A 26893-nucleotide genomic window follows, 5' to 3' on the forward strand; every position below is an offset into this window, starting at 1 on the left:
AGTCTGGGATAATGCAATGCTCTATTGACTGAGTGAATGATATATGAGAAAGTCGTTCGTTGATTCAGCCAATTGATTTAAAGATTAGTGAGTAGCTGTTAGGCTCATGATTGCTTTTCCCTCCCTTCTCTCTTCCGTCTTCTGTCAAGCTGATGAGGTGGATCATCAGTGAGATCTATATTGTTTGGGCGCTGCATAACTGCACAGCTACAGAACAAGATGTCTGGAGACCATGGGAGCATGTCTACTCTCTGTGTAAAGTCGTGAAAGGCCATGTGCCTCTCTACAACAACTATGGGAAATACATGGTCAGACTCTACTGGATGGTGAGTCTAATGCAAACACCCATTCGTCTGTGTTTTAAGGAAACCCAAGTATTCTGATATTGCTGCAGATGAACTCACAGTTTTAAAATGCTTCTTTGTTAATCACACATTTTGTAGCGGCACACTTGAGGCAATGGATGGCGTAAGATTGCATTGTATTGTGCAGAAAAAACCCCCATAGGATGCAGAAGATGAGAGGGGAATGGGGATGGACTGAGAGTTGGAGGGGGGAAGGGATGAGAAAGCCTTATCCACTCAGAGCTCAAATCAATCAGTCTCACTGCTGTGCCAAAAGTGGCTGGGCTTCATACATTGCCCGATGAATAGATAAGGCTTAACAGGAGTCAGCTGCTTCTCAGAGAGCACGGCTCAAGTTGGATATCTTTGCCTAGATCAAGATAGTGGGCACAAGTTAGTTAGGGCTTTTTGCTCTGCAGTGTCATGTATATTAATTATCTGCAAGTGTAAGGATTTTACAGATTTTTGGCTTTAAATAAAGATCGCCATTGCACAGGGATAAAACTTTAAGTTGCTGGCCTGTGAATTTCAGTATGTGTGTCGCTTGCCACAGATCTCTAAGTAGTGGACACTACATCATTGTGTCATTTCGGAAAGGGAACTTCTTCCAGCACAACAATTTGGGTCAGCGAGAGAGTGAAAAAGACAGAGCTAAAAGTGATGGTGTTCTGTAACACTGTGACTCTTGCCTTGACAAACAGGCATGACACGGTTGTAGGCAGCAGTCCCCGTGCCAACCATAGCACGCTAACAGATGGTTGTTGAGATGGCATTAAGCACCCAGCCCCCAACCCCCCTTTCCGTTTCCTCGCCTGTTTTTGCTCATAGGCTACTCCTTTTCTCCCCTGCTCGTCTGATTCTTTATTGTTCCACACCAATCCTTTTTTCAACTGTTTCCTCCTTCACGCTGCTGTGAATATCCATCCCACTTTCATTTTCTTGCCCTGTTTTTTAACCGCCCTACAACTCTGTCTCTCCTTTCCTCCCTTTCTTCCTCTCTCCTCTAACGTGCCCCATCGCACTGTATTTTACCCCATCTGCGAACACATCAAGCTCCTCCTCGGGGCAATGGTTTGACAAGAAAGTGGAAGAACAGGCAAGAAAGGGAGTGTGTTCGTCCGCTCCCAATATAGGTTTGCATTGCTTGTGCACATTGCTCTGATGGATAAGAAGAGGCACAGCTGTGAACAGTCATTCAGATTATCACCTGCTTGTGCCGCTTTTTCTTACAAGCACTGTGAAACTCCCCTAGACGGCCAGTAGACAGACCGCACCACAGACAGCATGTAACAAACTCTGACACCAAACAGGATGCAAGCATAAGGTAGCTAATGGCAGGAGAGGTGTTGGAATATGAAGCATAGAACTAACCATCCTCTCAAAGAGGATTTGAGGGGAAAATTCCACTTTTACTGCCTATTGTTATCACACACCTGAGGAGAAATCTAATATTTTACTTAGTAGATGTGTTAGGGGCTGGTGTCAGCGACGGCCAATCATATTAGCTCCTCTTATTGCCTTAAAATTAAGTTATCTCCCCACCACAATGTACTGGCTCCTAGGAATTCACTGTTTATTGGTTATATGGTTAAAATTGCAAGAAGGGGCTCTGTTCCTTAAGGGAAGTCTCAAGGAATCTAAGCACTAAGAAATAACACCATAGTACAGATTTAAAGAAGCCTATTAACATACATGTACATTAAAGATGTGAGTAGAGACAACAATAACAAAAGCTATCAGGTATTAAAAGTTGTAGTATACCTATTTCAAAGCCATTTTGACATGAAATAGTAGGGTAAATAGTAGGGTAACATAGGTGTTACTAATACTAGTTTAGGTTCTGTTCCATTCAGGTCAAACAGAGTCAGGGTGCTGCTATTGTGTATGTTGGCTCACTGGAAAGGCTCTGCTACACTAAATGCAACAGAAACTTGTGATTACCCTGCTATTTTATGTCAAAATAGCTGCTGTGAAAAAGGTCTATTGTAAGTTTCTGAAGGCTGCCTAGTACACTTGTATGGTTGTGACTGGATGACTGAGCTGGTAGCTGAACAGACGATGCATCAGTGAGACGATGAGCATGGATGAAACAGCTGATAGCTGATGAGTCGATGCCAGCTCCACTTCAGTTCTCTGCCTGAAGGCAATGCTCCATTGTGGTCTGAGGAGCTCAGAGTTGTGAATACTGTGAATATACAACAGCTCAAATATCAGTCTATGAATGCATCCAACAAAAACCAGTATTCCATCAGTTTCAGGTTATTACAAATATGCTGTCAGACAATAAGCTGAATTCACTTTTTGTGGAGACCTTCGTCAACATTTATTTTGTTTTACTTAAGTGGTTAAAATGGTGGAAATTAGTAATAAAATATTATTAAATTATGAAACATAGTGTTTTACATAAGAAAGTGACGCAAATTCAAATTAACTTACAAAAATTAGGTTACTTCGCATTAAAAGAAATGTTTGACATTTTGGAAAAATGCTAATTCACTTTCTTGCCATGAGTTAAAAGATTTCTTGCAGGACAACCAGTGAAGCCTCCAGGAAGTTACTGGTCCCGTCCAAGAAATAGTCCAACAGATAACCCCTGTGAAACAATGATTTGTCGTTTTTGCACCTCGTTTGTTTAAGAATGAGATAAATGTGTTAATTAGTAAGCTATAGAGGTGCTGGTACGTGGATTTTGTTACCTTCAGATTGTTACAGCATATCTTCACTCTCTGTGTCTTACTTCTGTTCTTTTAGGGTTGTTGGAGGAAGATAACAGTCGATGATTCCATGCCATTTGATGAAGAAAACAACCTGCTTCTCCCTGCCTCAACCTGTCAATCAGAGCTGTGGCCAATGTTGTTGGCTAAGGCTCTCATTAAAGTGGCCAACAAAAAGTGAGTTGCTGTACATTCCAACACAAACTCTATAAGCATCTCATTACTGCCCCAAGGAGTTGGGAAACAGTTGTTATAATCTAAAAGTAAAACGGCTTAAGAACAAACTCAACCTTATTCCAAGTACTGTATATAGCAACTATGCTGCCTGACTCTAATTAGACCACTGTAACACCACACGTTATGCTACTTACCCAGCACTAACAGTGTACAGTAACCCTAAGTAAAGCAGTATACAGTGTGGTGCTAATACCCACTTGAATTAATACATTTTAATAAATACATTCAGTGATTCATCAGTAATATGCAACGTTATTGCATCTGCATGAACAAAATAGAAGTGGGTCATTCACTGTTTCAAGTTTTGTCCCTGCCTTATCAAGGACATTAATGAAACACACAGAGCCTTATTAAGATCACAGTGTTTCTGTAGATTCCAAAACATTTAATGCTGAACTATGAGGAAATGTTTCCAAAATGATGCACAGCACACCTAGAAGCTTTCCATTTCATGTACTCGTGCATCCTTAAAAAAAGTGGACAAGGGATTTTATTATGTGTCTCCCTGTTAACATGCTGTATGGTGTATGCTTTACTTAAAAAAATTACTGAAGGTTTTGAAGGACGTCAGGGTTAAAGAAGTTTCCTAGCTGACACATATGTACATAAACAATTTAAATCTTGCACACAAGCAGAATCCCCACAGAGTTCCTTTTGCTGACTTAGCCAAACCTTCTCCTGACCTAATCTCTGCCTTGGGCTGTGCTGAATTTGGTGACAGACAGGCAGCGTGCGTGTCTGTGATGGGGCAACATGGCGTGTGTAAAGGTGGCTGTTCCAGTGTCCACAGAAGGTCGAGACATAAATGTTTCATCCAAGACAGGAAACAAAGGAGCTTCTCTCTTGGTGAATCATTTATGAGCCATAGTGAAAGTTCTTGGTACTGAACTAGTACCAAACTTTGTCCAGGTGTCTGCTGGATCTCCTCAGGAAAGTAGTCTTTTAAATAAAGAGCTGTATTTGAGGGCTTATTTACTTTGGTACTGAGTAGCTTTTTTGTCGTGGTCATGGACTGTGGCATTACCGATCAAGTTGTATTGATTCCCCTTCTTCGAGTATCATGACTGTGGATCCCACAGGGTGGCCGCAGGATCCCAAGAGGACCAATTAGAGCTGCTGCAGCCATCTGTTTCAACTGAACATTATGTGTGAAGGATACATACACACTCTCGCACACACTCCTCAAAATCAGTACTTAAGACTTAGATAATAGTTGCAATACACATAACACAAATTTAACATAAGCTGAGCCTGAATCCTTGACATTCAGTCACACAGACAGTAAAAAACAGTCCAGGCTGGTTAAGATAACACTGAACAGTTCTGTTTACTTGTTGACCTATATAAGCTTGTGATGGTGCCTTAAATGCTCCTCGTATTTACCAGTTTACAAGAATCAATTTGAACATCACGTTGCTTCAGTATTTGTGATGTTTCTATATGAATTCTCATTACAATTACTCATATTTTATAGTTCATGGAGGGCAGTTAACTCTGTTGCCTTTACCAGTGTCATTCCTGAAGATGATGTTATAATAAAGACAGAAAACAAGAGAAAGTGATATTTATTTTTGTTGTCAGTTGCCTAGTAACTGCACTCTCTTTGAGTTAAACCACTTGAACGGCAAGCATATTGTATACGATTTCATATATTGAACCCCATGTCCTAAAACGTTCCATTTGTGAACAGTGCCGGTGCCAGTATGGGTGGTTTGAATGGAGCCTGTGGTGTGTTGCATATTTGTTTTCTAAAACAGTTTTTATTTCTCAGTGTAGTGTCAGAGGTCTGCAGGGAGATGGGTGAGTTAACCTTCATCCACACCCTCACCGGCTGGATCCCAGAAATCAGTCCTATAAAGTAAGGTCCTCATTGGTCTATTCTTATGCATCTGTTGTTCTACATATTATACATAGGTGTCCCCCTTCATTGTGTCTTTGTTAGGCTGACATTTTCTCCCTTTGCTTTTATTTTTTCTCTCTAAAAACTCACATTGTCTGATAAGCTGTGTCTTTTTCCTCTCATGTATGCCAAGTATACTACAGCAAAATCATGCAGAGAAGTGTATATGTCCACAACAGTATGGAAAGTGACACTTTGGGGGAAAATGATTGACCTCTAAAATGGAAACAACAAGATAATAAATAGGGAGGAGAGTGGAGTGGAGAATCTCAGCTTGTCAGTGATGGAACTTTAATGGGGCAACAGTGTTTTGGAGTGGAGGTAGGGAGTGTTATTCTCTATAGCTCAGCAGGTTAGCTACCATTACTGGCTCGCCTGGGGAATCTATCAACATGTACAGGCACTGAGCATGACAGTGTTTGTTTGTGTTTCAGATGTATCCACATACACACACATACACAGAATTTCGTTTACATTATCTACTACTGTTAAATAGAAAAGCAGAATTCTGCTGATATTTTGGCTGGAAAGAAATCTGCTTACAGTCTAGTTTGTAGGTGTGATTTTTTTTTTTTTTGTGGTTGTACTATTCTAGTTAGCTGGTTAGAAAGCTATTGTAACTCTGAAAACTATATCTAAAGTTATATTTTTAAATTATGCTGGTGCAGCTACTGTCACAACTAGTGAGCTAACAAGTTGGAGGAACTTTTTTTTTTAGGTTTTCAGATTTTTGAGAGTCCTCATCCCTCTTTGGGAGGTATACTTACTAAAAAAGAAGTACATGGCGTAGTTTAAGGCATATTTTAACCAATGGACATCAGAGAGAGCTGGCAGTTGTCAGCTCTGGAGACACAAGCTGCAGTGGCAATTTTTCATGTCAGATTTTCATGTGTCCTTACATTGGAATGACAGGAACAGTGGTCCTTTAAATGAACAACACATTTTCTCCTTCAAATAAAATAACATTACCCAATACCACTTCACTTGCTAAATACACACAAAAAGGATTTTCACTGATGCTGGAATACTAAACTGCTTCACACCATGCTGTCAGCTTAAGTGTACTGAGATGACCCATAAATCTGGCATGGTAAGGAGGTTAGGAACCTGCTTCATCCCTCACTGGTTTCTTCATTATGTTCAGTCATATCTGGGAAGTTCAGTTTCCTTTTTAAAAGGTCTTTGTTATTTTAATTAGCATTTGAATATGTTTAGGATTCTTTAAACGTTTTAATTGCAGAATGTAAAGCCCTTTGAATTTCCTTTGAGTATTAAGTGTAATATACAAATAAACTTGCCTTGCTTTGCCTTCAGTAAAGAAAATAATAAATATATAAATATATATAAAGGATGTGTTGAAGAGAGAAGCTTGTATTATGTACTTTCAAGGCAGAGAGAAATGCTGATGTAAGAACTGCAGCCCATTGTATTCCAAATAGAGGGACAGTACAGTAACAGGAACAGAAACTGCAGTGGAGTCAGGGCTAAGACAGAGTGCAGAAACAGAGTTCATAAACGTTAGTGCTTGTCCGCTGGCTCAAAAGTTGTAATTTTGTACTGAACAAAAAAACATTCACAAGCAAATAAAAATTACAGTCAAAACCTTGCTTATTAAAAGCAATTGGTTCTAACAAGAAAAAAGGTTGTTTAAATAATATTATTTTGGAACTCAAGAAAAATAATGTCATCCCCTGTAGCCCCTGTAACCAATCCTAATTTCTTTAACCTCCTCTCAGGTCTTTATACCTTGGAAAAACCTGGGATTTCTTACAAGACACCGTTCCCGTATTTACCCACCCAGATGAGACTTTGCCTGAGACGAAGCCTCAGACTGCCGATCCAGCTGCAGGGAGAGATTCCAGCTGTAATAACAGCAAGAGTCCGCTGCCAGAGCAGGAGAAAAGTAAAGGTCTGAATTATGCCACAGTCAAACACACACTCCAATTATGTACACATTAATACCCACAAACATACATCTCAATTACACATTCTGCTTGCACGTGTAATTGAGCGAGTCAATTGAATCAATCATCCATTAGATTGTGATCATTTGTAAGCACGGAATACTTTACTACAGCTTATTCATTTATCAGCGGGTTGTTTGAAAAATGATATGTATGTGTTGTGTGTACGGGTGTATGTGCAGTACTACAGAATATATTTATGTATGTGAATACACAGTGTGTGTAAATCTCTCTATTTTCCTGCCTCTGCATCCATAATTCAACCAGTATGGAGCATGACAATGAATATTTCATTGTCCTGCAGGAACTCGCACTTTTAAATGATTCCATTCTCTTATAGAAGTACATACCTTTACAATATTCATAGTATTGTCTGTGATTTACTTTAGGACTGGGAAAAACTCCAGGCCTAAGGTCACTATTGTACCATACTGCGAAATACCTCAGTTTCAGTCAGCCAGTGCCTCTTTCCTGTTGTTTCAAACATCACTTCCTGTTTTCCCAATCTCATGTCTTATGGAGTGCAGAGAGGGTTAATGCGTGTATGGTGGACTATAAATAAACCAGCAGAGGGAGCAGTGGCAGGGTGAATTATTTGGTGTTGCCCCAGGGCAGAAGAGCCTCCCAAGTCAAGTGTGGTTATGTGATGAAGGCAAGATTGAAACATGTCCTCAGAAAAGGGTTCACTGAGGTAAAGATATACAATGAAGGCTTTATCAGTGTTGTACAATTCATTTAAAGGAGAATTTGTAATTGAAACACAATTTTAAAAATGGCAAAAAACTTATGTATATGCTACTTATACTCAGCAGTGTGCAGAATTTATGTTCTACCATCCCAGTTTACCATTAGAAAAACAAGCTGGACATAAAGTGTTGGGGAAAAAGCATAAAGTGACTAAATGTTCTACTTTTATTAAAATGTATATTGTATTCGAAATATTAACAGATCATGACATTTTGTTCTGATTAGGCTGCGGTATTAATTGAATTTCTTCTCTCATGCTCTCATATTTACCCACCTGCTCTTTCCGACAGTAATCTGTCCCTTGGTCTCTCCTACAATTAATTTCAGTCTCACAAAGTGGTTCATAAATTAACAGAACAACAACCACATGCTTTAGGAAAACGCATCACATTGTGCTCAGATACACACATGCAAGCACAAGCATACATATTCTGTCTCTCACTGTTTTGGTGCTCAGTGTCATATTCCACTGAAATGCATAAATTGAAATGCATAAATCACCATGCAGTGAGAGAACCACTCCTCTGTTCAATTCTTAATGTGTAGGCTTTATATTAGTCTAGTGGTGCTCGCATCTCTCTTCACCATTGTCCTTCAAATTGATTTTCCATGTCTCCTGGCCCATGTGCTCCTTTTACAATACACTCTAAGATGCACCATAGGGGGCAGGGCCCTCCATAGATAGCCTAGATACTCTCTTGTTGCCTTATTTACTGTATATACCTGTGGAGGCCACAGTTTCACTTTACATTGATGTGATCTTTTATCAGCTTTACTTTTCTTTGGTAGATGGCAATAAGTTTGACTATATCTATATGTTTAAGTAGAGTCAGTAATTCATTTCAGGCTCTCATTAGAGTTTTGTGTGTCTGTGTGTTTGTGTTTGCACGTCTACTGGGTTTAGCTTTTTTTATCTTAGTCCTCTTTGTGTGTGTTTCCCAGGTAACTCCATGGTAGTGGTGTGTGCCAGCTACTACCCTTTACAGCCACATAACAATTCCGTTGGGTTTGGACAAATGGTATGTCTCTTCTCTACTACTCCTTTCTTGCTTGCTATGCACAAACTTGCACATTCAAAGCAAGTTTTGTACAACAGTCACAGCGTCATGAGACACATTTGCATCAAAATTAGATTTCATCGTCTGTAGATTACAGACATTTCAAAGATGTGCAGAGGAAGCGTAAACTAAGCTCTGATGTTAGGGATTGTATCAGTGACCTATGCAGTACAAATAGTACATTTAAGGTTCAGCCTTCATGAAGACTTTCTCATTTTTGTATTGACCCATATAAATCCTAATAAATGTAAAGACAGAACGATTTTATAACTCACACATTGTATTGGTCTTACTCTAAATGTGAAAACATATTTTGTTTTAATATTTCTTAAAATGTGTACTGCCTTAGTGCCTTACTGCTGTAGATAACTACTATCTTAATCACCAGTCAGTGGTAGAGATGAAACATAATAGTGTTTGTAACCTGGGGGCATTGTGTGTTCTATTTGGATGCTTCGCCTCAACAGGCTTCACTTGTTTTATTATTTACACCCACGCTAAGCCTAATTGGTTGACAGTTTCCAGGATTTTCCTCTATTGGTGATATTAAATCACCTCCACTCTCTGGTCTTGGGTCAGAATCCCCTTTTGGTATTTTGACTTGATTCACCTGTAGAGTTGGTTACAGGTGACAGTAATTCTTAGTATTGTGGGATATGTTTTAAACTGCATTTTTACATTTTTATGAGTGAGTGATGCATGTGTGTTTATTTCTGTGCATTTGTCTACAGGCTAATTCCTCAGAGTTTCTTCGTCGGTGCGGTCTCTCCTTGCTGTACAGCCACATTGTCCTGTTGACCAGAACCCGGGCATGCCAGCTGGAGGCACCACCCAAACCCCATCCTGTGCCCCGATGGAAACTCATCCGCCCACGCAAGGAGATCATGGTCAACGATGAACCACGGAGTACGTGAGAGACAAAGAGGGAGGCAGGAAATGCAAAATGTTCAAATGAAGTCAGGAAAAAAAGGTGGTGAAGGGGAAACCAGGAGGAGGATGCAGGGGAGGATATCAAACAAATAGAAAAGCACAAATTTATGTGATAGAGTGTAGGTGAATGTCATAAATAAATATGACTAGAAAGGAAAGCGAGTGCTAATGCAGGAGATTTAGAACCCAGAGTACAGAGGGCATACAGTACCGCATACTGAAAAAAAAAGCTACAATATTTCTGTAATGAAAATAGCTGCTGGCTCGGGCAAATCTGACATCAGCTGATCTCTGAGTGAAACAGAAAATGCAGTAAAAAAGAGTCAAAGTGTGAAAAAGCAGTGGTGGTATGATGTTAGAGATTTTTTTCCTTTTCTCTTTTCGCAGAGCTACCTTTGTCAAAACCAGAGCAGTTCATTGAGGTTGCCAGCCCTTTTCTGTACTACCGTGTCAAGAGCAGCGTTGGCCCGGTCCTGGATCTGTGTGTACACTGAAATGATCTAAAACTGACATGAGATGAGATTTCTGTCCTCCTGCTCTTCTGCTGATTTAACTTCATTGTAACAGTTAAGGAGTGTGCTATAGAATCTGTGCTCTGACCTTTCTGCGTTGGAAGGAAGGCAACACCCACTTCATTTTGGGCTCAAATAAGTCCACTATCATGATCACATAACTCTTACTCACATCTTCTTATTGTACTTGCGCCTTTTCTCCTATTTCTCCATGCAACTGCGCAATGAGACAAAAAAGAAAGATTTAAACTATATATACACTAATGTGCTTCAAGGACAACAAAGTTCTAAAGATTTTTTCCACTTAACTATAACTACACTCCCTGTTATGGTAGAAATGTAGCTGCTCTGGTGTCATTTAATGTCAATAATGTCACTCATTTGTAGATGATGTGATGTATTGCTTCTCAATGTGCTACCATGAAATGAGATGCATGGTCATGGTTATGATATGATGCATGTGCTGTTTGTGCATATAACATGTTACATGTCTTTGTGTGTCAGAGAGGCCAAGCAGAGCGCTCAGAGGAAGCGTTCCTATGGATCCCCTCTGGTGTCCATTGCAGAGAGAGAGGAGACTGAATGCCGAAAAGGCCTTGAGCCTGATGCAGCTGAACGCACCACTAGCTCAGCAAACAACACGACAGACCAAACAGAGGTACATAGAATTACTATCCGCTGGGGCACAAAGTTGATGTATACATTCACTGTGTATGTATTTAACATTTTACAGAGCATCATGATGTTGAATATAGAACCTTAATTAATGAAGGTTGCCCAGAGCCATGTATTTAAACAGCTAGTATGAGGATCTATGAATGCCAGCGTAATGCAACATGTTCAAAAACTAAGATAGTAGCAGCTGTCCACAAAATTTGGTTGCCTCTTCTTGTTATTCCCCTCGCTTCATTTTTTCCTCACTCACCCCTCTGTCTACCCTCTAAGTATGCAGCTGAAGGCTCATCAGAGCAGCTCTGTGTGTCAGTGACAACAAGGCTGCCATCCCCCAGTCTCAAAGTCACTTCTGTTGTCTCCCAGCCAGGCCACTACTGACCAGGGGCACATCTGCACTAAAGAGAGAACCAGCAAGGGAAGGGAGATGAGGGGTTGGGGGGGGTGCAGAGAGACGCAGACAGACAGACACTGAATCGAGGATAGAAACAAAGATAGAGAGGAATAAAGGGGGCTAACTACCGAATAAGAAAGGAGGGGGACTGCAGAATGGAAAGAAAGCGACAGTTGAACTGGGAGAGATGAAAGCGGCGCAGGAAACAGAGAGATGGGAAAAGAAGAATCTCTGGTGTGCGGTGGTGGTGAACGGGGCGCGTGGGTTTCATACAGGGAGAGGTCGTGTGCTGTGCTGATGAAAAAAGCAGTGCAATTAGATGGTGAGCCATCAGTGTCTGCGTCTCCTGGGGGGTTCATTATTACACTTCACTCCTAGCATACAGAGAAAAAATAGAGTTCATATTAATCGCCCTCTTGTGTAACTGTGACCAGTTATAGAGCGGTTAGGCTAGGGCAGTATGGACACGCTAATTTGATGTGTCGTTTGATGTGTGTGCACACATACACTCATGTGGATTGGTTTGTGTATTTGTCATATGTGTGCCACATTTTTGCTCAGTGTGTGTTCCTGCTCTTCGCAAGCACATGGTGGATCACGTGCTGAGGGGACTGTACATCAAGTGAGAAGGGGTTTTCTTGCTGTTTTGACCCTTCACTCTGTTTCCGTCATCCCCGGCCAACAGTATCAACCTCTGTGCCTAGCTCCTAGAATAGAAGAAGGTGGTGTCACATGGTGTCCCTAATACCCTCAATGGCCAACTCACTCAACATTAGTGTGGGTTAAAGAGTTAGATACTGGTGTAAATGTACTGTTTTAACCTCTAATATGTTTGGAATGTGTTTAATCACTAAATCACCAAAGCCCTTGCGTGGTTTCACTTTACTTGTGCCAGAGAACGACACTTCCCAAAGTCCACCCTGGGTTATGAGATCAATGGATTTCCTTGTGCATGTGAACTGTGAATAGTCACAAAGACATTTTCACCTTTTCATGTTACTTTTCATGTATGAATTAGAGGACACCTCAGGGGAAACTGTGAAATATGGACAGAGTCTCTTGGAGAGCAAAGAGTTGACACTGGCTGTGTAAAATAAAGCTCTATGAAGTGTGGGATTAAAGAAATGCACCCTCTTCCATCCATCAACCCATGACTGTGATTTGATCAGAAAAAAAATATATATCTTTCTCCTCTGAAAGCAGCCTCTTAAAATCCCACGAGCCATGTGTGTAAGATCTATCAGTCTCAATGTCCTCCTACTATACACAGGTAAGCAATCTCATAAAACGGCACGCTGTGGGTGGACAGGGCATACTATACCTTAGAGCATTTTTACGCGCTTATGAAAGCACATTTTTTTTGTTGCAACAGCGGTGAAGAGATCAAGTGTGCCTTCCAATCACAATGCCTTTTTCCGTTTGTCTGGGTCTCTGGGTACTTATTCAAATAAGTGGTGACTCACACACACACACACACACACACACTGTGTGACTCTGACTCTGACTCATTAGAAAGTCTTGGCTTGGGTTGCTTTGAAGTTACACGACACAAAGTCTTAATTCTTATTCAGAGCTGAGTAAACTATTGGACATTCACCAGGAATTTTACTCAAGAAAGCATTTTTTGAAAAACTTAAAATGAAGGGGCCGGTAGGAAAGTCCAGCTAGTTGATACAGGTGTACCACTCCTTGCGCTTCAATCTAGCTGTCTGTCAAATCAGTAGTGATGCCCTTTTCCAGATCACATCATCTGCTGTCTTGCTCAGACAGAAGAATATGGTATTTGAAGGTGTTGATAATGACTCATTAGCTATATTTCTTTATTGTGACGGCCAGACGAGCATGAAATCAGAGCTGTTGAGTCATTTCCCTCTAAGAGAAATAACATGCTAAACAACATAATAACTCCTCATCTGTCACTGACAGTCGAAGTAGATTAAAGCTGGTATTCCCTGGTGGTGTTTTTAGCAGGAGAGGAGCAGCCCTTGTCACATTAAACCGTGTCTTGTGTCCTGTGGTGTTCGGCAAGAGTGGCGCAACACCACAGCTGGCATGGAATCACTAGAGGGTGGAGGCGGATCTCTAGCAGTGTTACTCTATCAGCAACTCACTGTTCATGTCTCTCTCTCTCTCTCTCTCTCTCTCTCTCTCTCTCTCTCTCTCTCTCTCTCTCTGTCCCTTTAGGTTACTGCAGAGGACAGGAAGAAGGACAATGATGACATCTCCAATGGTAAAATCTGTTCCTTTGCAATGCTGGGTCGCTCATTCATTTTGAAAATGATCTGCACTGTATCTGTACACAAAATCGCCTTAACCTGAGCTCAAATATTTTGCTACCAGAATGGGCAGAAGCTCATAAATTCCACTTTATTGTAAATGATGTATGTAAAGGTCTTCATTACTGACTGGCTCGAACAGCATCTGTGCAGCGAAGTCCAATTAATGTGATTACAAGTATCTGCGTCTCTCGCCTCCACTCCCTCCAACTTTGTACCCATGCTTCCATCGGGTGGCCAAGACACTTTGAAGAAGATGGGACTGAAATTATGCGTTATGACCACCAGCCAATTCCCTGCCTTCTCTCTGCCCCCGTTTAGTTGCTTAGTAACACCTGCAGTTTGAGTTAGCAGACCACCATTGCTCAGCAGCAGAGATGCTGGCCCTCGCCGCCTCAGCTTTCTGATCAGACTTCTTGCTTTGAGAAGAGCTTGGGGGCAGAGCAACTGTGTGTATGTGTGTGCTCGTGTGTGTTTTTTGGGTGGAGAGTGTGTCTGCATGCATATGTCTATGACTTTGCTCTGCATGCATTGAGATAGTGGGAGTCAGTGAGTGGGAGTATGGATGTGCATGTGTGCTTACACTATGCCATTATGTGGGAGTTTGGCCAATTTGGCTCACTGTGTTTCAGATAATGATTTGAGTCTAGGATAACTTGCTATGAGTCACAAGAGGAAAGGCATTTTGTTACTCGCAGCATTCTGAAATGGGAGATTTAACAGGCAGTTCTATATCTATTTAGTATTAAGTGTGGCGTGACAAGCACTAGTCAACTCGGATGCTACTCTGCTTGATAAACACATGTTTTTCGGATATTCAGATGCTGCTGATTTGTATTAGCAATAATAAATAAAGTACTTTGCTTTAGGATCCATTTTCTCAGCTAGGCTTCTGTATACTGCAAACCTGCTACCCTATAACAACTGTCAAACTCAACAAAAATGTTTATAAATACATTTAAAATTACAAATTGTTTTCACTCTAAAGAATGGAATTTAAATTTTCCGTCCAGATCGGCCCAAAACTGCAATGAAGGTGCATGTAACTGAGGAGCCCTCACCCCCTGTCAAACGCATTCTACAGGAGACCTGGGTGGAGCTGGATGACTTTGCTAAATGCTTTCAGTGAGACACTTGTGCACACACAGACACATATATATACTGTACTACTACAGACATACTGTTAAGGGGCCTAAAAATGGTTTGATCAAGACTAATTACTTTTATAAATTAAGCTTACAATTAAAATTTGTTTGTGTTTTTCTTCCAGGACTCTCTTGGTGTTCCATAAACCACAGATCTACCCACATCATATCCAGAAATCTCATTTTAAGGTACAGTGTGTATCACAAAATAACCCAGTGACTAATTTCTGCATGTTCAGTCTCCAGTGCTAGTACTTTTATTTTCCCCCATGATTCCATGTCTTTGTGCTTTGACATATTAATGCTGCTAGTATTGGATATATTGTTATTAATTTAACTGTGCTTTCTGCAGAGCACCGTCTTGTCCAAAACTGCAACAGGCACCAACTGTACTGGATCATCTACACACTCTCTTACCGGATCCCTCCCTATGACATATGCTGTAGCAAGCCCTGAAGTACACACATACGAACACACACATGCATGCACACCAAGAATTTCACATGAACACATACAGTGATTTGCCATGTGTGATTCAACCTAACCCTGTACATAGTACTTACTAATAATAACTTCTAGTGGAGTTTTCTTTTAAACTAGTCATATATAGTCAGTGACACTCATCATATCGAATAATTAAAGGATTATATATTGCATTACTATAAAGCAAATTTGAGTTTCCTATTTCCTATTCCTATATTACATTGACATCATCCTGTTTGACTGTACAGTTTGAATTATAATATAGTTCTAAATGTATCATACAGCCTAACAATATCATCATTCATTTAAATTGGCTATTGATAGGGTTAGGGTTCTCTTCACATTAAGGCAGGTCGCTGTGCAGGGCAACATCCTCTGTTGTTCCTCTGCCTGACAATGCAACATCACCTATTATGGCACGTATTATTTTGTCTATCACTGTGATGGAAACTTCCCCTTGAACCCCTCCTATTGCAGTTATCAATCGCCTAGCTTTTCATATGAAACCACTTCTTGATATCAGCAACAGTGCGACCCTTAGGTGACACTTTAGCAGGTCAGTAGGTCCTTTAATTCCACTGCTGATGCTGTTAAAAATTATAGACTTTCCTTTGTTGATCTCAGAGAGCAGGATTTATATCATTTTCATGAATTAACTTACTCGTTACGTGTAGCCTTTTATGGTATAATCGGTGTGTTAGTCATGCAAATTTTCAGTTGTCATGAACTTGCGCTCCATTACACACAGGTGGCATTGTAAAGTAATGAGGATGATCTTAAAATGAATTGCAACCATGATCTGTTTCAGTGAGGCCAAGACAACAGAATTTAAGTATGGTGTCTTTGTTAAAAGTAGTCCTTGGCTTGTGCCTGGTGTTCGTTTCCTTTTGCATTTCTTGATCATGTAATGAATTTGTATTGTTCTCAAAGTACACTGTATGTTTGTGTCATATGCATCACATATACAGTACACACCTATGAAGATGCGAGTGACAGTGGGTGTGTGATTGTGTTTGTGTGTGTGTGTGTGTATGTGTGTGTGTAGCTCAGGCTTTTCTCTGACTTTTTTGTGCGTTTGCATGTCTGTGTGTACAGACTGCTGAGTCTGCTTGTCATTCCAGACATGTATGCATTCTCTCCCTCTGCCCCTCTCTTTGTCCCTTGCTTTGTCTTCCTCTCTGTCTTTCTCACCGACTGATTGATCTTACATTACTAAATTCAACGTCTTGGCCTCTCCTATTCAGGTGTCACCTCAAATGCTTCTTTAACTCACTTAGCTCTTTTCTATATCTTCTTATTTTCTCCACTTACCTCCCCCTTGCCCCTTATTTCTCCCTTCCTCTGTATTTTCCACCAGCTTCTCTTCTACTAAGCCATCCTTCTATCAGTTTATCCATCATCCCTCCCTATGGCTTTCTGCTCTTCCTCTCTTCCACTTGTTCTTTTCCTTGTCTGCCTCCCTACTGATAACTAAGGCCTGTGTGTGTGTGTGTGTGTGTGTGTGTGTGTGTGTGTGTGTGTGTGTGTGTGTGTGTGTGTGTGTGTGTTCCCCCCCAGTGTCCAGAGGTGAGAGGCACACACTACCTGTGTGTGGACACCGTACAACCTTCTCAGATCCTCATCAGCTTCTCTGTTCTGCTTCTCTGGGGAGATACAGCTGAGGAGAGTAAGGATTTATCTACACACACACTCTCAAACACACACATAGAGACTCAGAAACAAATGGATTTCCTGATAGTGCAAGTAATGTAAGAGCAGCAATTATATTTCTCTATCTCAGCATGCACTAAACATACACTATAACCTTATTTGTGATATACAGTATATGTAAACATTCATAAATGTGTGTATGGACATTTTATGAATGTGACCTAATCTGTTTGTGATATTTCATTGTGGTGGGTGAACAATACACCTTTTCTCTCCCCTCTACAACAACTCATAGAAAAGGAAATGTCAGCAGCATGTGGATCTGCAGTGCTCATCGCCCATTCGTACTCCTGGATAAGCCTACAGTCTCAGCTGCCAGTTCTCACCATCAAGACCACCTCCTCAAAGGCAGCCATGCTTAACTTACCCCCAGGGTAGGATAGCATTGATGAATACTGATTACTGAGTACTGTATGGATCAAAATTAAAAGCAGAAATCAAGTTCATAAGCGGGTTACAGACTAGGGCATGACAAATCTATGTTCCTAGACTCTGTGATGTACGTTACGCTTATGTTAATAAGAATAACCATTTGCTGCTTCCACAGCAGTATATCCTTTAGTATGCCATTTCATACTAACTAATGTTTCTTATGGTTATATGATTAGTCTTTTATTGAAAATACTGAAATGTTGATATTACCATGGAATGCTTATTAAATATTGTTCACCAAGGCCAAGGCTTTAAACTTGTGACCAGTCTGATCATCTTTTGAAATTCATGTGGTAGTTTTTTTTCATAATTCATATATGTATCTAAACAAACTGTCATCCCACCTCACGTTTCATCACATCATTTTTAAATTTTTACGCTTACTCATAACCCTAGATTACCCTTAGCGCTCGTCAGCTTGGCACGAATGCTGCCAAGGTTAAAGCTTTAATTCCTATCATGGAAACCTGTTTTAAAAATGTATGCGTTTCCTGCACAGAACCTTTGGGAGTTTTTGATGAAAGGAAGCGTTTTCACTCTTGTTGTGATTTTTTCAGCTATGCAGAGATCTACTTAAAGCTATCATAAAGTGAGCAGGGGATATCTGCCTACCTCAGATGCTCTGAAAAGCAGTAAAAAGCATCTGTCCTAGTCGCTATTAATGGGTGCTACTTGGCCTAGAAGCAGAGGGCCTAGTTTCTGGGGTCAGGTGCAGGTATGCAGCAGTGCAATTACCACGGAGCCATAATCACACACATAGCACTCAACTTATCATGCCCATATGCCCCATAGTACACTCTCCAAGAGAAAATAGCTGGTATGTCCATGCTTTTGGCATTTTTATACTAATTTTTTTGTCTTTGTATGTCCCTGTCAGCCTATGTGGTACACTATTTTGCCAGTGTGCTATTGTCTTTAGTCTCTCCACTGACCTGTACTTTCTTATTTGAACATACTGTCCAATCCAAGTTTTTGTCTTTCCTCCTTTGTACATCTCCCTTTCTTTCACTCTCTCTTTCCTATTGTCTCTTTGTCTTTTCTTCTCACTCAGACTCTTCACCTTCTTTTCTCTCTTTCTCATCCATTTTCCCTTTTGTACACTGTCTTCTTCTTCTACTGCACTAGCCCAGCTCCGCCTCAGTGCTCATCCATCTAGTTAGGCTGTGATGGCTGAATTATGTAAAGCTAATGGGGCCAAGGAAGTGGGGTTCCACTCTCTCATGCCTGACCAGGCCCTGTGAACTCAGTTTGGCACTTGGCAGACAGGACATTAGGCTACAGCACTTCTGACTGGTTGACCCGCTCAGTATTACTTGACAGAAACATTGTTTCACTATTAAGACTAGACAGGGATTTCATTCAGTGGAATGCACTTGTTTCATCCGTTTTCCCTCTGTGGTTGGGGGAGGGATACCTGTCCATGCTTACATTTAGTCTCATAAATTTAGTAGCCTAATATTTGTGTGTTGTACTGATGCTGTGGTTCCTAGCCCTGGTCAGGAATCCCAAGGGGTCGTAAGATAAATCTGAGAGGTTCGAGAGATGACTTTCAAGATAGAAACATTGAAAAAAATATTGCTGCTACACAGATAGTGTTTTCTTTCTGATGTTTCTCTACTTGTTACCTTTATGTGACTGTCGAAGAAGGCAACATCACTCTTTGATTGACTGGGTAGAAATATTTGCAGCCTGTGAAAAGTAGTCTCAAATAGACTGCATCTTTATAATGGGTCAAAAGTCAAAAAGATTGAGAACTCCTGTTTTAGGGTCATTAACAGTCAAAATGCTTTTTCTCCCCTCCAGACGCCATGTGTTGTCCTTCCACGCAAAGGCGGCACTGGGCTACCACATTCACCTGTGCAGCACGACACCTTTCATCTTCGGGGATGAAGAAACTGTCATGCCGCATCTGACCAAGGTGACCAAAGGCTTTAGTTATAACAAATCAGTTGACATTGATTATAATTTCACAACATATGAAGTCTTTGTGAATTTGAGAGGTGATTTAAGTTTTGTTTCTTTATCCGTGGGTGAAATTTTACAACTGGGGGGGGGGTCCACTACACTAAAGTAATCTACAGTAAAGGAAATATTATATGACATTTTCCTTTGTCTTTATGTATAAATACACACAGACCAATCAAGATATGGATCCCTTCAACATACCATCCCGTCGACCCTTTTTTTTGTCATTTGTAAGGTAGTTGCACATTAACATGTGAATTTCTAGCATAAGGGCTTATATGCATATTGCTTTAATTAGCTTTTAAGTCTCCAAGTCACTTCCTCGCTCATACAAAAAGGCTCTGAGAGGGGCAATTCGTGAGTGAGAAATACAGTGGTGACTTAACAAATAAACCAGAAAGCACTCAGAGCACGAATACCTCTGCCAAGGCTGCACACTCCTCTGATCTTTTTTGTCTTCAAGGAAATATTTTTGATATATTTAGTCTGCATATGTGTTGTAACAAAGCAATCCTGGAACAACAAATATCTGTTGGAGCAGAAACAAAAGAAATACACAAAAACAGGAAAGAATATATACAACCTGTTCAACCTTAATCATGAAAAACTACAGAACAGGGCTTGGTTGAACACAGAGAAAGACAGCATAAAATTGCCCCTGTTGCAATGTCCTTGCTGTAACATTTTTGAATAGGACTTCAGAATCACATGTTAGTACGGCAATGCTGCTGCTTTCTTAAAGTTTAGCCTGGAGTTTGTGGTGCTGAGTGAATCACTTTGGGCTGCATTGTTACACGTATTCAGAAGAGCAAAGAAATATGCCTTTATCTTGTCTGTAATCCACAGTCCAGCACAGTCTATTTACTGAAATATATTGGTACTGTTCTGTCTGTTCTATTTAACTTGCATTCTGTTTGATTTGCAACAGTAAACAAAATGCTTCCCCACTGCTTTCCTCTTTTGAACAGGAAAGTGCTCGTTTCACTGAGCAGGCCTCGTCTATCTTTAGGGCCCTGTCCAGAGTGGTGTTTTCCTTTAGTGATGAGCAGGACCAGCCAGCAGCCAGGAGAATGCTAGAAAAGGCGTACTGCCCCCAAAACACCAACACCTCCCTGGGAAAACATCACAAGGTAGCTTGTTTAACTATGGTCTTATAGCAGTACACGTTTGTGATGTACATACAGTGCATTCACTTGAACTCACTTTACTTTGCCTTCATAATTAATTGACAGTTGCTACATGTAGATGTAGTCTTTAGTTCACATTTAGTAGTACACCTGTAACCATATAGCATGTAATTGGTTGAATAATAAGTAAAAGAAACTTACAATCCATACTTGTACTGCTCATGTATTCCTCAACAGTGGCCAACAAATGGCATTTCATATTTTTCAACATTTTAGTTCTTTTATAAGGATGCAAAAGTATTTTATCACCAATGCCACTTGGGCCGGTGCTTTGTAGTGAATTTAGAATTTAAATATTTCACAGTTGTTTTCAGTAGCCATAGACAATAATCAGTTCTGCCTGGCCCAACGGTCTGCCTTATTTTTAGATAATTGCACAATTTTGATGTAGACTGATGCAAACTAACAATACACTACTATAGCTGCTTCCTGTTTAAGCTTTTACAAGACTGATTCTACATTTTGGAATATCAAAATAACTAAATGAATTGCCACATTGTCCCAATTATTTTAATTCACTCAATATGTCTGTAGAGCTTTAAAGTTCATTATTATCAATATCTGTATCTTTTGATTGCCGGAAAATGGCCATGGTGAAAGAAGGATAAATGAAATGAAAGTAAATGGAAAAAAAGAATGATGATGAAGTTTTAACTATGCACCTACTTGAAGAACAGGAGGGTTTGTCTTGAAGGGTCATGAATTATCTCTCATAAATTGTGACCTAAGCACCCTTACACACTCAACTCTCACATGCAGACACACAACTGCTAACATCTCTCCATTGTGCGTGTTTAATGTATGTGTTTAGGTGTTTAACAGTGCAGTTTACTACATGCTGCGTGAGGCGCTGGGCAGGAAGCTGACAGCAGAGGAGCGGTTTGCTCTACTGGCCCTCACGGGTGACCCTTCGCTCCTGGCCACTGACCACAAAGAATACTCCCCTACATGTAAGTGCCATTTGTGAGTATATGCCTAAAACATGTAATATTGAGTATCACAGCTTTAGCATAGTTTTTGTCTTCTTCATTCTCCCTTTACAGTGTGATATCAGTGGATTACAACACCGTATCATCCCTACTATACTCTACCAAAATGATTTTTAATGGAAGTTTTGAATAAACACAATAGTTAACTAACTTAAATGAGTTGAATTTAAAATAATTTCCTATTTTTAAAAACAATAATAGGAAATTATATTTAACAGTTTTCACTGTTCTATATTAACCTGTAATGTTCTGCTGTTACTCTTTTAAGTGAATGCAGAGTCCAAGCACCCAGAAAGCTGGAGAGACAGGGAGCCAACAGACAGGGAGGTCAAGGCAGTCACCGCTCTGCAAGCTGGATTCAAAGGGCACTTGGTGCGAGAGGTCTTTAATGCCTCAAAACCAGGTAAACACATCCATACACATATAGAAAATTGTTAGTGTTAATTAACAGTGTTAATTTAAATATCGGTTTTATCTTTCATTTGAATAGTTGCAAGTACTAACTTCTGATTAGACTGTCTTGAATTCTGCTCTCTCTTCTGTGCTCTTGAAAGACACCTGCACCAACTGGGAAAGCAAAAGGGGCAAAATCAGGAGGAAGAACACTAAAACAACAAAATACCTGTGTTTCATTTGTGGATTATTATTTGGTGTCTGAAAACATACACACATGCAAAACACCTTCTGCTTCTTACATTCTCTATTTGATTTAGCCCAATGGCATGTATTGAGCCTCTGAGCAGACACAAATATGTATTGATGAGACTGCCACTCTTACTAATACACCCTGACAGATGAGGGGTGGCCACAGAGGGGATACACACACGTATGAAACGCACACACATGTGCACACGACATTCCTGCATCAGCAGCTAAACCTTCCAATATTGACAGCAAGTGAAAGATGGGGAGGAGAAGACATGGAAACACTGGACATTTTGTAGGAAAGTGACAGATTGAATAGAGAGACATAGCGGAGCAGCTTTTCCTTTTGTACATTTATTCATGAGTGCTGTTCTGAAATAATGTTATGTTTTGTTTCGGTGCCAGTTATGCTCTTGTGTAGGTTGCAGGCAATTTTCCTCAGTTACAGTTAAATTATTTTTAATATCAACATTTCTCCAGAGGTGGTGGTAATTATCTTACTGTGAAGGTGCACCACTGTTTGAAGGAAACACTGGAGGTGACACATTGCCCAGACATCCTCTACTTATTGCCACGACCTGAAGCTAACTGTGTCTTCTCCAGGCACAACACATGACCCTCTCCCCCTCTGAATAACTTGCACATATGGGACCATGCACAGCCTCATTAATGTAGTATTTGCATAAAACTGTGCTGTGCAGTTGCATCGATGGGATTTTGCCTATTTTGTGTGGCTTAAAATTGTGGTATGAGCATGCCAAACATCCAAAGTATCCACCTCATTATAGAACCCATCTGCCAGCAACGCTAAAAAATATTGCTTCTGCTTGTGTGCCATTAGCATGAGCACACACAGACATGCACAGGCTGAACAGCTTGACTTGTATCAAATAGGCCTGTTATAGTAACGTTCTCTCAAATTCTGTTCATTTACTATTGAAAGCACGAAGTGCAGCTTTCAGAGTGACATTTACAGTGATGGCAAAACGCTGCCTATCTAACTACACTTAACCATTCATTTAAAGGAAAGTAAGAAATGTCTTATTTTAGACGGTCAAATTCCCCAGAACATCTGTTTATTACACACAGACTAACTGCTCACCCCCCATTTCTGTGCAATTCTTTTTCTCCTTGCTCTTTTTTACTTTTTTTCTCCCTTCAACTCTTTCCTGTCTGCCTCTTTTTCTGTCTGTCTTTTGCCTGTCTTTGGTTGTAAAGATAATAGAAGGTCTTCATCTCTCAATAGCCAGCCATGGCCCACTAAAATGGCTACATCAATTTGGAAAATTGGCCATTTGAAAAGGGAGGGCTGAGCACTATGGAGGAAGGGGTAAAGGGAGGATGTGAGGACACCTATGCCACATGTCAGATGTGAAAACATCTATCATGCTGCTGTCTCTTCGGAGCATTTCTCTCACTTGCATGCACAAACACACACTTACTGACACACACATACTCATGAAGACATAGTGCTACATCTTTTATCAAAGGTTCTGTTCTGTCAGTGTGGTTACCTGTCCGGTGAGATGAGTGTGAAAGTTAATGTCAAGGTGTGAATAATCTCCTCCTATCACCTCTCACCAAATCAGGCAAAAATGCATTTTGCAATTCAGTTTCCTACCCTGAACTAGGTCAGCTACAATAATTTTTTTTATGTGTTTGACAGCAACATGGATTGTCTTTCATCTTTAATGGTGGCTACTGTGTGTGTGTGTGTGTGTGTGTGTGTGTGTGTGTGTGTGTGTGTGTGTGTGTGTGTGTGTGTGTGTGTGTGTGTGTGTGTGTGTGTGTGTGTGTGTGTGTGTGTGTGTGTGTGTGTGTGCTCATGTCATTCAGGTACAAAGGAGAACCTCACTGCATCTAAGACCCTTTCAGATATGTGGCCAGAGGTTGAATCAGATACAGAAAAAAATGCTGCCTTCTTGCTACGGTAAATAAGGGATAAAAATGTATAATCATAATGACTCTGAATGCTATTAAATAATGTGTACACAATGTATAAATTGTATACACTAAACACCTCACACCTTATAAACCTAACACGTATTTGTTCAGTGTCATAATCTGAGAGAATATCAGGGTTCCTACTACAGTCCTGTGCCAGAGCTATGTATATTGTATGGCATGCGTTTAGCCTCCCTGTTGCACCGCATGCCCAGAATCTGCTCCCTCTCCTGGTTGTGGTGGCCTGTGGTGGCCAGGCAGGGAGCATTTTCCACATTGTGTTCCATCTTTTCCCAGTGGTACCATCTGCTGTTTATCCTCTCCTCGTTCCAATCGGCTAGCAGCGTCTGCCGAATGACCCGCTGCCTGGGGAAGTATGTGTGTGCACGAGCATTGAGAGCTTGGTCAATGTGTGTACGGAGGGTGGAAGGGGGGCGGTCAGCCTTTGAGCATGTGTTTTTCTGAACTGATGGAAATCCAATTCAGTCAGTAAGTCAGTAAGTTCACCCTGAGACGTGAAGTACATCTATTTTTTTTTTTGTTTTCTTTTTCTCCAAGAAGTTTAAATTATTTTCCATAATAGATTTTGTCGTGGTCTTTCACAGTATATGCGGTTTTAATACTTCATTTAATTTAAATTTTGTAAATGTCCTCTGCCCTTTCGTGTTTTCTGCACAGGTATATCATTGACCACTCGGAGAGGAAAGCAGAGCTCTACCCCTGTCAGCAGGATGAATGGACTAGAATCACCTTTGCTGATTACTCTGTCCCTCTTCAAGACACAGCCAACTCCTGGGTCTTGGTGTTTAGGTTAGAGACTATTATAACTTAAAGGTTAGGCTTGTCAGTGAAAGAGAATTCCTAAGCTGGCTTGGAAAGTCTGAGTGAATCCAGGCGTTAATGACAAATGCCCCCCTTCTCACCAAATGTCACTAATGTTGACTTCGATCAGTGTTGTCAGCTCACATTCCTCTCTGTAAAGCTAATATCGGGAAATGTAAATAACATGTAAACATTACATTTCAGCATTTTAACAAAAACAGTGGAAGACAGCTACAATTTGGTCTGACTGTGGAATTTGATATCTTGTTGTTTACTTAATTTTTGTTGGTTGTAAAGAGAGGTGTTCCTGGTTCCTAAAGAGATGCTGCTGGTACCAAAGGTCTACTCCCCAATCCCTAATTGTCTGCTGCACATCGTAAATAATGACACAGGAGAGGAGCTGGACATGGTCCTCAACAAAGTAGCGACCCATGTCTATAAACCCAACAAGGTCTGTGGATGCAATGTACTTGCAATGTTCTTCTCTCAGTTTCCTATTACTATGATAAATCGCTTCACTTTAGGAATGCTCCCTTCCTGATGTTTATATTATTATATATGAAACAAATCCTAAAAGAGAGAACAGAATGCTAAACTGTTCTTTTCCCAATTTACATCTGTCTTACACCTTTTGAAAATATTTTAATTTGATGATTAAATTAAATGTATCGGTTGTTCCAGCTTGGGTATACCTTTGTAGCAGAGGCTGTCACACCTGAGTCCCCCCCTCTTGGTGCCAAGTGGAGGATGCGCTTGATTGGCTCAAGGGAACTCCTTCCAAAACTGTCCTGTGAGACTCCACTCAACACATTCTCAGTGAGGGAATTCCGGGATTATTATATTCCCAATGACAAAAACATTGTATGTCGGTAAGAAAATCAACATAGAATTTATATTGGTCACTTGATAGTCATTGAGGAATGTATCATAAAAATAAATGCTGTCCAACAACAGCAGACCAACTTACTTACACTCCATTTTATGAATCTAAGATGCATCATATCATTGGAAAGACAGTGTGAGTCAAAGAGTACATAAACATAAACAATACATAACATAACATAACATAGGTAGCCTCTCCAGGAAGCCCTATTTTCTAATATAAGACAACATTAAGGAGACTATGTGCGCCTCTTTGTGTTACCCACACTCATTTGAAACTTTTCTACAGTTACCATGTGCAGGTGACAACAGACGTCCTAGGAACAATTCATTTTCAGACTTCCAAGCCAGATGTTTTGATCCATCTGTCCATTCTGGATCAGGAGAAGGAGGTGGCCAGCAACAGGGGAAAGGGCCAGGTGGTAATTCCTGTGTTCAGCTTCCTGGCAAACAAAGGTAAGCAGTCATTAGGTTTAGTAATAGAAGTAATTGATAAATGAAAATCTTTTGGATCATGGCAGAAGATTTGTCAGACTGACTCTTAATCTGTGTGTTAGAACATCTGCAGTATGTTTTCATCCGTGATAATCATAGCACTCTAGTGAAATGACTAGAAACCCCCCCCCCCCATAAAAGACTGCGGAGCAGAGCTTGACAATCTGGCCGTTGACCATGAGGTTCATTTAATTTTTGCAACCCTAATATGAAACACACAAACACATCTAGCAGACATCAAAACAGCAGGGCTCCCATGTGCAGCCATTTCCCTTACAGCAGTAATTGAGGGATAAAATTATGCGGGTTTAGAATTTTAACCATTACTATTGAATAGGTAGGTGATAGCAGTTATTATTATTATTATTATTGTGAAAATATCAACCTTTAGGTTGTTATCCCATTAATATCACCATTACCATTTTTAATCCAAATATTGCACTTAT

General features: G+C 40.4%; 1 protein-coding gene across 1 annotated transcript in view; it reads left to right on the forward strand.

Moving 5' to 3' along the window:
• Nucleotides 1–26893, forward strand: part of adgb (androglobin) — a 40980-nt gene that overhangs the window by 2683 nt on the left and 11404 nt on the right. The window contains exons 5-27 of the mRNA XM_051409343.1: nt 150–326; nt 3096–3235; nt 5067–5153; nt 6932–7104; nt 8849–8925; nt 9696–9870; nt 10282–10375; nt 10911–11064; nt 13657–13702; nt 14762–14873; nt 15019–15082; nt 15246–15350; nt 16934–17042; nt 17322–17460; nt 19322–19436; nt 20452–20613; nt 21482–21620; nt 21928–22062; nt 24141–24234; nt 24927–25058; nt 25368–25521; nt 25752–25939; nt 26242–26408. Coding sequence (XP_051265303.1) covers nt 150–326; nt 3096–3235; nt 5067–5153; nt 6932–7104; nt 8849–8925; nt 9696–9870; nt 10282–10375; nt 10911–11064; nt 13657–13702; nt 14762–14873; nt 15019–15082; nt 15246–15350; nt 16934–17042; nt 17322–17460; nt 19322–19436; nt 20452–20613; nt 21482–21620; nt 21928–22062; nt 24141–24234; nt 24927–25058; nt 25368–25521; nt 25752–25939; nt 26242–26408 — 2938 coding nt within the window. The remainder of the gene's footprint in view (nt 1–149; nt 327–3095; nt 3236–5066; nt 5154–6931; nt 7105–8848; nt 8926–9695; nt 9871–10281; nt 10376–10910; nt 11065–13656; nt 13703–14761; nt 14874–15018; nt 15083–15245; nt 15351–16933; nt 17043–17321; nt 17461–19321; nt 19437–20451; nt 20614–21481; nt 21621–21927; nt 22063–24140; nt 24235–24926; nt 25059–25367; nt 25522–25751; nt 25940–26241; nt 26409–26893) is intronic.

This window comes from Dicentrarchus labrax, unplaced genomic scaffold (assembly GCF_905237075.1).
Source record: "Dicentrarchus labrax unplaced genomic scaffold, dlabrax2021, whole genome shotgun sequence".
In the NCBI taxonomy this organism is placed as follows: domain Eukaryota; kingdom Metazoa; phylum Chordata; class Actinopteri; family Moronidae; genus Dicentrarchus; species Dicentrarchus labrax.